Here is a 13,215-nt window from a genome sequence, read left to right as displayed (position 1 = left end):
AGCCCACTGCTGAACCATGTTCCTGACTAAATAAGCAGCCTTGGTTTTCACAGCAGGTTCCCTTTACATAATAAAGAAACAAGTGCAAGTGACCATGGTCAAAAATAAACATCTCTTTTCAAAGCAAAATGCTGCTTTTTCCTTGTTTTTGTTTTTCCCTCACTGTTATTCAGGATTCAGCCATTTAAAAGCTTATAAATAGCACATGCACTAGTCCAGTAGAGGGAAGCTTTCTGGAAATCCAGAAGTTTATTGCTAATTTTATTACATAATACTGTAGACATAGGTATATTAATTATTTTTTAAGTACATATCAAACAGGAACCTCCAAATTTAGGGAGAGTTGTTTCTCTTAAGTCACTTGCCTCAACAGAGCTGGCAAAACAGGTTCTATTTAGTGACTCCTGTCATAAAATGTTTCCGTAAGTGGATAAGTTTGTTTAATGAGGTTTAAAATCCCTTAGTAACAGGCTGCTTACGGAGCATCACAATGATAGAATCATAGTGTTTTTGCATCCTTCTGCTGATTTCTCTCATGTTTGAACAGAAACGAATTCTCCAGACAAGAACACTTCAATGCAGCTGATTTTTTTTCCTAATTTGAATTAGTGTAAGTGATATCATATTGTCAAGGTCTCTGTAATATAAATAACTGTTACAGTGTTTTCTTATCCTAGTTGAATTATTGGAATATAAGCTTCAGGAGGAAAAATCTATTGTAAGTGACTTGCACAGCACCCTCTCTGAGGAGCAGAAAAGATCCTCTGAAACATGTGATCTCCTGAGTCAGGAAAAAGCATCCCTGAAATCAGAGCTTTCTGAAAGTAAGCGAGAGAATGAAAGGTTGCAGAAATCCTTGGAAGAGCTTCAGAGGGAAATAAATCAGTTACGGTGAGAAGTAGATTATTCATTTATTTGATTTATCAGTAGGTCTAAAGAACTTTATACTAATTGGATCCATAAATGGCTTAGCACTTTGAAACACAGGGAGGAAAACTAGGGTCTCTCACTTTTAAGGGTTATGTTTTCTTTACTAAATTCTGTCATCTTGGGTATGTTCCTTTCCCACTTCCTTCTTAGTGTATGCCAGTATTTTTCTTTCCTCTCACAGGACAATGGCTTTGCTCTGCCAGGATAAATAACTTCTCTCTATCTCTTAATTGTTACTAAATCGAGCAATTCTAGCTTGGCTCGCAAGGAAGTAAATGTTTTTAGATGCTAACTGTGACTTGAAAACTGACTGTCTTTAGAAAGAACAGAGGCCACCTTAAAGAAATAAATCAATAGAAAAACTCAGAGAAACCAACCCAAAATGTCTTGCTTGCGATGCTGGTGAAGGATGTTCTGTTCTGAACATAGAAATGCCGTTTTGAACTTTGCAGTGTTGAATTGGAAAAAAAAGAAAAGGATTTGGCAGCTGCACTTGAAGACTTGCAGGCTGAGCAGCTGAAGGGATCTGAGCTTCGAGGTTGGTTTGAGGAACAACAGCGTCAGCAGAGGAAAGCAGAGGAAGAAAAGACAAAGGCCATGGAGGTAATGCCCAGCTCCTCTGGGGCATGATGTTAACTAGCAGGTTATTTGTGCAGTCTTCTTCTCTTCCACTGTTTTTTGTTTAGTAACTGTTAAAACCCCTAAACCTCCTCTGAATGTGCATAGCTGCTTTTTTCACAGAGTTAAAGCTTTCAGTTACTTTCATTAATTGCACGTGCAGAAATAAACCGAAGTTGAATGCCGTGTTGGGTTTTTTCCCCACATCATCTTGTTGTTTTTTGCTTTCCCATTTTCCCCTGTTGTGTACTGCCCCTTGCTGAGTAGGGCCAGCCAGATTCTACAGCTGTATAACTGCACCCTCAATCCCAAAGCAAACTTACCATGAGGATGTGAGGTGTATGATCTCTGATATTGTAAAGAAAACCACCCAATGATAAATAGGTTTGGCAGAGACTAAGTGGAGCCTTTTCCATATAATATGTATTTTTGGAGGTTAACCGAAGTCATCCTGTTCCCTTCTAAATTGAACAGAAAACAAGTGAACAGCTTTCTCTCCAAGACTGTAATAGCAATGACTCAGTGCTTGTAAAAGGCCTACAGTGAATGGAAAAGGAGGAAGATTTAACATAAACCATTTCTTAAACCCCAAAACTAAACTCTCTCAAAGAACTCCAGACAATCCTACTTAAATTCCCTAAGTGAGGAAACACAATTCTGACTATTTCCTTGTAGTCTGGCTTCTCCTCTCATCTTCCTGGCAGGTGTTTAGGTTTGTGAGTGATTCTTGTTGGGATTTTTGTAACTGCTGCATGGTTAGGATGTGCTGCTACCATCTTCCACCTTTTCAGAAACCTGCTCATGCAAGGAGGACAGAGTAGCCAAGGCCAGGAGAAAAGTGCATTGCCCCGGGGGTAGCTGTGTGAGAGATTAGTCTGGCATTCACAAATCTTTATTGAAGCCCCATTATGGAAAGCTGCTGCCATTTAGCATCTGACCTGTCTTTCTAGGAGATAAGAAATGGTGCTGGCTAGGTGGGGGGCAGGGTAGACCTCCCTACTAGGACAGCAGTGCCAGCTCTGACTGTCTGCAGTGCCCTGTGACTTCCCCTTCAGTCTCTGCCTTACTTTCTGAAGAAAGGCTGGCTCCCAAAATGGACCTAGGGATGGATTTTAAAGGGGAAAAGGGTAGATTTAGATTAGATATAAGGAAGAAATTCTTCCCTGTGAGGGTGCTGAGGCCCTAGCACCCAGATTACCCAGAGCAGCTGTGGCTGCCCCATCCCTGGAAGGATTCAAGGCCAGGTTGGACAGGGCTTGGAGCAACCAGGTCTAGTGGAAGGTGTCCCTGCCCATGGAAGGGGGTGGGAATGAGATGAGCTTTAATGTCCTTTCCAGCCTGGACCATTCTGTCATTATTTTTATCAGTCTCTACTCTGTGCTCTGAAGAGATGGGCTGCCAAGTCCTGAAGCTTTACATCTACTCTCACGGCTTATATTTTTCTTTTTAAAACAACCTGGGTTATTGTTGTTTCAGATGTTATTTATTAATGGGACTGAGTGATGTAAAGAGTAGTGATGTCCTAATGAGGGTCTTACTAACTGAAGAAGAAATAATGTACTGGCAGATACATTAACATGATAATTTTTGGATTTGTTGCTTGGTGGCAGATTGCTAGGGAGCATTTTTCTGACACTTGTAATTTTAAATTAAACTTTTTAATACCTGAACTATTCTAGTTAAGTCTTGAATATCTTCCTGGATAAAACAGGAGGTTGAAAATTGCTAAATACCAGCTAGCCCCACAAATGAGTGTTTGTACTGGACTATTAATGTGTTCTGCCCCCTCTGCCCAGGAGCTGCAGGCTGCCCTGGATGTGCAGTCGGTGCAGAATTGCCAGCTGGTCGTGTCCTTGGAGCACGAGAAAACAGTAACAGATAACCTCCGCAAGGAACTGCAGATCGAGCACTCCCGCTGCGAAGCCTTGCTGTCCCAGGAACAGACCAAACTGCGGGAGCTACAGAAAAACTTGGATGCTGAGAAAAATCGTTCATTGGAGCTCCTGGATTCCTTGAATCATGAGCGTGTTTTGACAGAGCAATTGAGCATGAGAGTGAAGGAAGGTGCTTCCTGTCAGCACAGGGAGTCGCTGCTGGAACAAGCCTTCATCCGAGAGCTCCAAGCCCAGCTGGAAGAGGAGAGGGCCCGAACTATGGAGCTTGCTGCTGTTATTGAGAAAATGCACCAGAAGGCCATCCTGTCCAAAAGGCAGCTGGAGGCTGAGGTACAGATGTGCTGCGAGGAAACCCAGAAGGAGAGGGAGGTCAGTGAAAAACTGCGAGCCACCCTGGAGTCTCTTCAGGCACAAAAGCAAGATGTGATCCGTTCCTTGGAGGCCCATAGGGAGAGAGAGGCCAAGCTGAAAGCTGACTGGGAACAACTGCAGTCACTCTTCAAGCTGCTGAAAGAGCAAGATAAGAACAGGAAAGAGGAGAGGGGGAGAGAGCGGAGGCAGCAGCAACAGACAGAGCTACAGAAACAGAAGGACTGGCAGAGAGATCAGGAGAGACTGGTGAGAACGCTCTGTCTTACACTGAAATAGCCGCACACTGGGATGTAACCCCCTGGATGATGTTCTTTGGTTGGAAGGTTTCCTTCTGTTAAAGCATTGTGAAAAATGCATTAAATGAGCTCTTTCTCATATGTAGCTGTTTTCAAGGGATTGTGTCTGGGTTTATTGTTGACGGAAGTTGATCTTTAAATTTTTGTGTGTGCTGGGAATTGCTGGTTGTTCACAGGTGGGGATGAATATGGGTTAAATGCAGGATGGAACCAAACTAAGTTTCATGTCACTGCCCTTATTTTGAGCTAGGATCCCAGTCGTGGCTTGTGACAGTATTGGTTTCACCCTGGATTTCTCTTTGGATGGAGACAGTTAATGACACTCCAGTGTCATTAAATGGCTTCCTGGTGGCCCTGGAAAGCAGTGCTCTAAGCCTTCCCCCAAAAGTGGTCTGGCAGTTAAGGAACACCCAGATGGATATGCTAATTAAGTGTGATGACACTTACATAAGTGTGTATGTATAAGATGCACTTAACTACTACTTATTCTGTTCAAACAGCAAAACTTGGAACGGCAACACCACAGGGACGAACAAAGAATTAAAGAACTGCAGGAAATACTGGCAGTATTAAAAGAAAGAGAAAAAAATCCTCCAAATTGTCAGGAGGAACTCTTGTGTACCTCAAGCAAAGATGGAAGTGCCAAACAGCCTGTGACAAAAGAAACTGAAAAACCCCACTTGCAACAGCAGCAACAACAGCTGGAGAAGATAAGGCAGCAGTTGCTCTTTGTGGCTGTGCACCTGAATGAGTTCATATATAAAATTCTAGATAAGTGAGTTCATAAACTAGTTGCTTTGCTTTCCATCCTGCTTCTTAACTTGTGTGGGTCATGGCTGAGAGCCCTGTGCTCTTTTAATTCTTAAAAATTAACAGAACTTGCTAATTTCTCAGTGTATTCATAGTGGTAATTTGTGTGGTAAATATTGCGTAAAGCCTCAGAACTGAAAGGTCATGTAGTGGGAAGAAGCAATTAAATGTGTGTTAACATTCTTACAAATCAGTCCAATACTGAAAAGGTGTTTCTGTCTAACAGAACAGTTAATGATTGGTCTGCATCAAATGATGAAGCTGTAGCCTCTTTACTGCAGACACTAAGAGAACTAAAATCAGATTTATTGTCTTCTCCTAGATCTCAGGTAAGGAAAATATTAACATATTTTAATGTCCAACTCTGTTTTGTTGTATTTTAGAGTCTGCTTCTAACAGCATTTTTTTCCTAGATATGTAATGTGTCCAAGGATCAGAAGCTTTGGGATGTGTTGCTGTAGCTTCTTTCTGCATCCAGAGACAGTTGTTTCTCACCAAAATGCCAAGTACTTTTCAAAAAGCACCATAGTGGTTTGTAATCTCAGGAGGGCTGTTCTGACCCATGTTTGCAGTATTGCAAATATTTTACGCAAGCCCAGGGAATTACAAAATACTTGAGCTAAGGTTTATTGATACAAAATACATAAAAGCATAGCTTTTAAATTCCATCTGATTCCCCAGATAACTTTGCAGTTTTATGTCTTTCTCTTGCAATAGAGATCTACGACTGTCTGATATGTGAAAAGGTTTTTATATCTTCTGTTCACAAGTCTGATGTGTGACAAGCTGCCTTGGCATGTTGCAGCTCTCCCTATGCCTACCTGCTTACAAAATACACTTAATATTTTCCTTCTGTCACCTGTGCAGCCACACAGGTGGTTGTCAAATGGATCATCTCCAGTCTTGAGGAGGGGGATGCAGCCTCTTCTCCAAGTTCATGGGGTTATTTTGGTTAAGCCTTCCTCTCACAAACCTTTAGAGCTGTCAGCTCCAACTCTTGTTGGAGCAGAGTTCCCTCCTTCAGAGACTAACCACACAAAAATAAAGGAGCCCAAGTTTTGTGACTTAAATTTTGTTTAACAAAAAAAGTGTTCAGTAGAGCACTTTAACTACACATGCCTTTCTAGAGCAAAAACTCCACCCTGATAGCTTTTCTTCTGTGGGCACAAACAGTCCCTCCTCTCTGCCCTCTTTTCAGGCTTTGATTTTTTTTTTTTTTCCCAGAATCACCTTTTCCTTCAGTCTCCTCCCTGAATTTCTCCTTCCTTTAAGGTACTGAACCACATGCTCAAGAGACCAAAGGAATTTTCTTCCTCCTTGAGTTGTGATAAATTAGGGAGTATCGGACAGGGCACCTGGCAAAATGTCAGCATGGAAAATCTGTGCCAAAATGGAGCTGTCTGGTCAATCAGCTGCCAAATGGTGTAGTAGAAGTCAAGGATGTTGATGAGTCATGTAGAACTCCTTCAGATACTACAAATTGTACTGAAATAAGTTGCTAGGAGAAACTGGGGTCAGTTGTTTGTACTGGCTTCTCTAATGCATAAATTTCATTTCAAGGGATAAAACATCAACTACCTTAAAAAAAGATCTTTTATTTCTTTTGTGATCTGTTGCATCATGCACTGATGTAACTGTTGACCAGTAAATTTGTAGTTGGTACAAAGAGGGTCATGAAGGCAGAACTTCCATGAAGAATTGGAGCTGGAGTCCTGGGTCTCATTCCTACAAGAGATGACTTACCACAAAACTCAGTTTCATAGAATCACAGCATGGTTTGGGCTGGAAGGGACCTTGAAGCCCATCTCGTTCCACCCCCTGCTTCCAGAGATGGGGCAGCCACAGCTTCTCTGGACAATGGACTCTCAGAATTGAATGTGTGATTTTTCAGAATTTACTTCACAACTTGGTTTTGTTGTATGTGCTGCTTGTGTTTGCACGTACACAGGCATCTTCACAATTTCTGTGCTGCCTGTGGATGTAGAAGTCAGATGTTTTGTTTCCATTTCAAAGGGTTTGGGATATAAAGGATTCCTGTAAGGCCGATCAGAGAAGGGGTAGCCTGATGAACAAAAATCTGTTACGTCTTAAAAAGGGCTTTTCATGCATTTCAGTTTCCTATTGTGCTGTTTAACACCTGAATGCCATTGATGGTTTTCAGGCTCATTGTTTTTATGTTTTAATTTGTCATAAAGTTGGGTTATTACTTGGTTTGAGATGTTTGACTGTGGAAATAATGTGCAAAACCATCGTGGCTCAGTTCCTTTTGGTTTCTGTTTTAGATGAGATCTACAGGTGGTGCTGACCCTGTTCAAGAGCTGGAAAGAGAGGCTTGGCAGCGAGAGAGGACCACGCTGCAGAATGCGCTGAAGCAGGCGGAATCCCAGCTGGCTAAAGCCAGTGCTGCAATTGAAAACAAACCCGTGGCAGAAACTTCCAGTCCTAAGGTAAAATTAAGGGACTAGCCAGCAAAGGGGCTCTCTGGAGCTTGGAGAGCCAGCAGTGCCACAGCCAGGAGGTGTCATTTCAACCTGATCTGCTGGGAAAAAAGGGATCTGTGAGATTATGGCATTTATCTTTCACTTACTGCTGTAATCTTCAGTTGCTATTTTAAAAGGTTGATTTTTCTAGATGAATAGTTTGATATATTATTTTAAATTAGAAACTTTCCCCAAAGGAGAACTTCCTTTGAAACTTTCTCAGTGTTAGACAGGAACTTGCATCAAAAGTAATCTGGATCTTTAGAATTTCTTTCTACTCTTAAATGTGAGGGAGACTTGGGTTTCTTGTCTAAGCATGAAAATAGAAAACACTCATTTTTAATCCCTGCTGACTAATCTTAATACTTTTTATTTTTCTGACACTTGGCTGTAATCAAGTCTGGTAGGCATCTCTCCCACCATACTTTCTGGCTAATTTTTTTTTAAAGTGGATGTTATTTTCTTTATTAAAGAGTTAAACTGTTTTATAGTTTTGAGTATGATCATTTTGCTTGAAAACATTCAGGAGACTTAAAGAAGTCTGATGCTGCAAATTTGGGTGGGTTTTAGCAACGTACAGAATTGTTTTGGCTGCCCTTGTGTCCTCCGTCTGGACATTTGACCTGAAGACACCTTGTTTGTGGCTGGGTTTTTGCAACAGTAACTGAAAATTTGAATTTCTTTTAATTTTTTTTTTTTTTCTTTCTACAGTTGCAGAGATTATATCGGAAGTACATTCGAGCAGAGAGCTTTAGAAAGGCTCTAGTTTATCAGAAGAAATACCTCTTGCTGCTGCTTGGGGGGTTTCAGGACTGTGAGCAAGCAACTCTCTCTCTCATTGCTCGCATGGGAATCTATCCTTCTCCTGCAGATCTGCAGCTCTCTGGATCACACTCCCGGCCTTTCACCAAGTTCAGGTGTGCAGTCAGAGCCATCATTGCCATCTCAAGGTAAAGCCAAAACACCCCCTGTCTCTCATATGTGATGTTTTCTTGGAAACTTAAAAAATTGATAGTTCCTGTGGCTTATCCTACATTAAGCAGGAGCAATCTCCAGAACTGGTTCAAGCATGACTTCTTAGCTGAGTTTGATCTGTACTAAAGATTTGTAAAAAAAAATCTTTAAGATGAAAGAGGGTAGACTTAGATGGGATATTGGGAAGGAATTGTTCCCTGTGAGGGTGGTGAGGCCCTGGCACAGGTTGCCCAGAGAAGCTGTGGCTGCCCCATCCCTGAAGTGTTCAAGGCCAGGTTGGACAGGGCTTGGAGCAACCAGGTATAGTGGAAGGTGTACCTGCACATGGCAGGAGGATGGAACAAGATGGGCTTCTTTAAGATCCTTTCCAGCCCAAACCATTCCATAATTCTATGAAAAAGCTACTTGAGTGATGCCCAGCTGCAATATATTTGGGAACCAGTGCACAGCATTACAATCTGAAGTTCTTTGGGGCTGACTTCTATCTCCTTGATCTCACTGGACAGTCTGTCTTGTATCAGAATGCGATCTGTCAGGGATGGTTCTCTCTGGAATCCAGTAGCGTGTGTTTTATTGGGTGTGATTCTGTCATGCTCTGTCACTACCAAGTGGGTTTTGCTAGCTGTACATGGGACAATATGCCATCTCCCAATGGCTTTAAGCCCATTTAATGAAAAAAAATCAGTTTTAAATGTAATAGGTGGTTATTTCTGAGCAATTTCCTTGTCTAGTAAAAATGATTACTAGCAAGTTTGTGTCAGGAGATGACAGAGTCTTTGACATGAATACCGTAATAACAGCAAAGGCTGCAGGACTTCTAGACTCCTGCAGTGACTTCCAAACTCCTCCTCTCAGGTAGGAAGAGCTCTCTGGAGATAGGAGCAGAGCCAAATCAAGCAAGTCTTTTCAGCAGTTCAAGGATTGTTGCAGGGTAAAATGGGATAAGCCAGCATTCCAAAGACTGAAGTTGAAGAATTCTCCCATCATTCCCACAACAATTGTTACTTATGTTGGCTAATATGTTCTATACCAACAAGTAACTTAATATTAAAATTTAACGCATTTCTACTTATTTTTAATGGTTGTTCAAATTTGTTTTCTTACCAAGGTTAAAGTTTTTGGTGAAGAAGTGGAACAAAGTTGGCAGGAAGAGCACACAGAGTGAAAGCATTTCTCACAGTATAGGAGGTAACACAGGTACGTGTTTGGACAAATACATTGTTTTCTTCATAATTTCTCTTTGTTGATGTGTTTCATTTAAAAACAAAACCAAAGTGGGAAAATCTGTTTGCTTTGCCACTGTCCATCTGTAGAGTAGATGGATAGATGGTCTGATGCAGGTCAATAAGGACTTGAGTTACCTGAGGAACACGTGAGTGTTCCTTTGAGTTACTGAGGAGTGCCTTTGTAAAAATTCTAACAAACATCTTAATGCAGCAGCCAATACTGAGGAACTGTTGCCCTTAATGTAATATTCCATTACTTGTGCCTTTTCAACGCTAAACAAAATTTGGATTAAATAGTGCTTTTTTTTCATTAGCTGGTACTATGTAATTTTCACTGTTTCTAAGTTGCTGGAAATACTTATTTTAAAAGAAAGCACCAACTTTGTACATAAACCCACTGTTGTGTGATTCCTAAGAAACTTGAATCCTCAAATGCTGAACTTTCTACTTCACTACAAAATAGCATCGCAATTCTGTTAAATATGGTTAAAAAAAAAACAACCCACGCAAACCAAAAAAGCAGGTAGCTGTAGAAAGTGTATTTACCTGCATTTAAAACCAAACTTAACCGTATACTCTGCTGTCATTTTCGTGGGTTTTTTGGATGTGTTTGATAGCCCGTTCTCAACGGTTCCTAGTGCATATTTTTTAACCCTTCGTATTTACCACAGCCTCTGGTGCTAGAACAGAAGTCCTGAAAGAGCAGCAGCCCCCAGCTATTCCCATCAGCTCTCCCCCTACCCGGGACAGTGACACAGGGCTGTGCCACAGAACCAGCTGTGCTGCAAGATTCATGAGCCTCTCCCCACGATCTTCCTCCCGCTCACACAACAGGTCAGTCTGCAAAGACAGGGGATGCTTCAAATTATTGTAGGTTTTTTTTAACGTTGAGGGGACAGACTGTGCTTGTCACAACAGCCAGATAGTCTTCTGGTTTGCATGGAATTTGACAAAATGTTTTGTAGAGTCTGAGACCTGCAAGCACTTCCAAAAGACTTAATTCTACCCCACCCTATTCCTCTGTCATGGCATGTGTCTGGGTCTGACATCCCTGCCAAGAAAAGTCACCTGTATGGTATGGAACAGGGTATTAATAACAGCAGCCCTGACTGGTGCTCAGTGTGACTGGATTAGTGGTGGCTCAGGTCTGATGTGGATCCAAGGTAGGTTAAATGATGCCTGTTGCTGCTCTTGTTTCCAGGAACAGCTAGACTGATGGAAGGGGTGGTGGTGGTTCCAGTTTTCTTTGCCCAGAATTCCCGCCTATATGAATGTAACTTCTGGATATACTTGAGAGTATAGCATGAGAATGAGAAAGTAATTTGTTTTCTTTTTAAGATTGCATCTGTCCCCAAGTTCAGCTCCAGAAAAGTCCCTTGTGCCACCTCAGGATCCTGAACAATCACTCACAGAATATATCCATCGCTTGGAGGTGATCCAGCAAAGGCTGGAAGGGGTGCAGCCAGGTAGGAACCACCTTCTTACCCCTCACAGCTCCTGCAAGTCTGGGCTGCTTTTTGCAAGGATCTTTGTACACATTGCCAATAAAGAGCATCATTTTAAGGAATAATTATCATTACTGGGGGGTAACAACTAAGTCAGTCTCTGAAAGGGAACCTCTCTGAATCATATCTAAAACTAGTCCAAGTGTGGCATTTCTCTAAGTTCATAATGAAAGAGATAAGGTTGAATAATTTCATGGGATTTCTGGCCCCCTCCTGTTCCCAAGTCTAAACAAGCAAGTGTTGCAATTTAAATGAAGCTGTGGATAGAGTTAATTTGCTTTAAAGTCAAACAGAGCTGTTGTAATAGCTGAGCAGGGCTTTCTCTGCAGCACAAACTGTAATGCTTCCCTTATGTATCACTTCCTTATGTTCATAACAGATTTTAAAAAAATTTCTGGAGGCTGGTAAATACAGCCATCTATTTCTAAGATTGATCAAAGAGCACACAAAGGGTTGTAGTGGCACTTAGCTTTGCTATTTAAAACAGTCCCGCCTAATTTCTAGACCGAATTTACTTAGTTTAATTCAGTCTAGTTACCTCCTTGTTACATAGTTACCTAGTTACCTCTGTACCTGGTTATAGCACAGAAACACCTTGTCCTAAGGAGGAACTCACAAACTGTCATCACATCATCCTGAAATGCTTAAGAGTTTGGGTACTTTGACATTGTTCTCAGCAGGACTTTGCCTAGAAATCTACTTTATTACCATGACTTTGTGGGTTTGTTTGGTTTGGGGTTTTTTTCCAAATACTGCAGCTATATGGCTGATACAGATAGATAACCAGATTTTAGACTGGAAACATGTCAGCCTTTATGGAAATAACACATTTTGCTTCATTCTAAGTGTGGAATAAGTACTCCACAGCTGGGACACCATGAAGAGCACTTCTGTTGAAAGTGCATATAATTTCTGTCATTTCCATGTTACTAGGATGATAATGTCAGGCATTACAGAATGATGCTGCAATCTTTAGAACAGTGCTGGCAGCCAAATGATTTCTCAGTTCCTAATGAATTTCAGGACATCTACTCAGTGGCAAGACCTTGCCCAGCAACAGAATCACTACAGGAGTGGCAGAATTGAGCTGTCACTGGGGGTAAAACAGGCCTGTGATGGAGCACTGGTCCCACAGTATGAAGGTTTGCTTTGGCAGATGTTTAGGCTTTCAGATCCTGTTTTAGATTGCTCCTAGGTGGCTTGTGAAAATTGGAATTGCTTTCAGTGTAGCTCTTATGAAGTACTTTGAGGAAATAACATGCTGCTAACTGTACACTGTTGCTTCATAACACAAGCAGTTTTCTAATGATTTGTGGTTTTTTTTAATTTAGGGCAAGTGCTAGGCTCACCTCATCAGAGAAACCTGAAAAAGTGATGGGAAGGCTTATGAAATCTGTCCTGCAAGTTCCTGCTTCCTCTGTGTTGGTCCTCACTCAACAGAGGCACTTGCAATTTCCCATGCAACTGAATAAAGGGCAGTGCTTTTACAGCCGATTTTTATATGATTCTTTTTATTATATTTTAGTACTTTAAGCGGGACTTACTTTTCACTAAGAACAATGTTTTACATTCTCATGTGAAATTAAGTCAACAGCTGAAGTGTGCCTGCATTGCTGTATTGTAAGCTGCAAAAAGTCTCTGTGGTGTTTATTTTTCTATAGTGTATAGGTGGATTCCTTGTAAAAAAAGTTATTAAAATGGCATTTTATTAGTGAATTCTTACATTGTGTGGTTGTTTGTTTCCACCTTGCCTATTTATTTCTTTTGCTGTTCCTAAAATTGTTTGGGTTTTAATATTTCTGTAGGATCATTCCAATTAAAGGAATCGCTCAAATACTCACAAATGTCAAAGATACCTGTAGCGCTCTGTGAATTTAGGGTATGCTCTTCTAGTTTTTCAGTACGTAAGTCCTCCCTCAGTCTGTCCTATTTACTCTGGACACTTTTAGCTTCATTTTTCTAGTTCAGAAGGCCCATAATTTTGTTTAACTCTATGCACTTTCGGCAAAACATACCAAACAACGCCTGTGAATTCTGTCTACGTCTAATGTAAGTGATCCTCCCTCTGTCTGGTATCTTGTGCTGTAGCTACCTTCAGGGGGGTGGTT

The 13,215-nt window shown here is 41.2% G+C and overlaps 1 protein-coding gene across 9 annotated transcripts in view; it reads left to right on the top strand.

The window, feature by feature from the left end:
* PCNT (pericentrin) overlaps positions 1–12,829 on the top strand; it is a 74,230-nt gene extending 61,401 nt beyond the window's left edge. For 8 of the 9 annotated variants that reach the window (XM_032113867.1, XM_032113869.1, XM_032113871.1 and 5 more), the window contains 11 exons: positions 678–891; positions 1,383–1,533; positions 3,345–4,061; positions 4,612–4,886; positions 5,148–5,250; positions 7,204–7,368; positions 8,113–8,351; positions 9,485–9,573; positions 10,274–10,436; positions 10,941–11,068; positions 12,439–12,829. In XM_032113867.1, coding sequence (XP_031969758.1) covers positions 678–891; positions 1,383–1,533; positions 3,345–4,061; positions 4,612–4,886; positions 5,148–5,250; positions 7,204–7,368; positions 8,113–8,351; positions 9,485–9,573; positions 10,274–10,436; positions 10,941–11,068; positions 12,439–12,482 — 2,288 coding nt within the window. In that variant the 3' untranslated portion in view covers positions 12,483–12,829. Of the gene's footprint in view, positions 1–677; positions 892–1,382; positions 1,534–3,344; positions 4,062–4,611; positions 4,887–5,147; positions 5,251–6,145; positions 6,194–7,203; positions 7,369–8,112; positions 8,352–9,484; positions 9,574–10,273; positions 10,437–10,940; positions 11,069–12,438 lie in introns of those variants that run through there. The other variant, XM_032113870.1, reaches the window with a different exon arrangement.
* Positions 12,830–13,215: the final 386 nt, after the last annotated feature.

The sequence above is a fragment of the Corvus moneduloides genome, chromosome 7, assembly GCF_009650955.1.
Source record: "Corvus moneduloides isolate bCorMon1 chromosome 7, bCorMon1.pri, whole genome shotgun sequence".
Classification (NCBI taxonomy): Eukaryota; Metazoa; Chordata; class Aves; order Passeriformes; family Corvidae; genus Corvus; species Corvus moneduloides.
The sequence above is the reverse complement of the archived record's forward strand: the minus strand, read 5'-3'. Positions and strand labels throughout refer to the sequence as shown.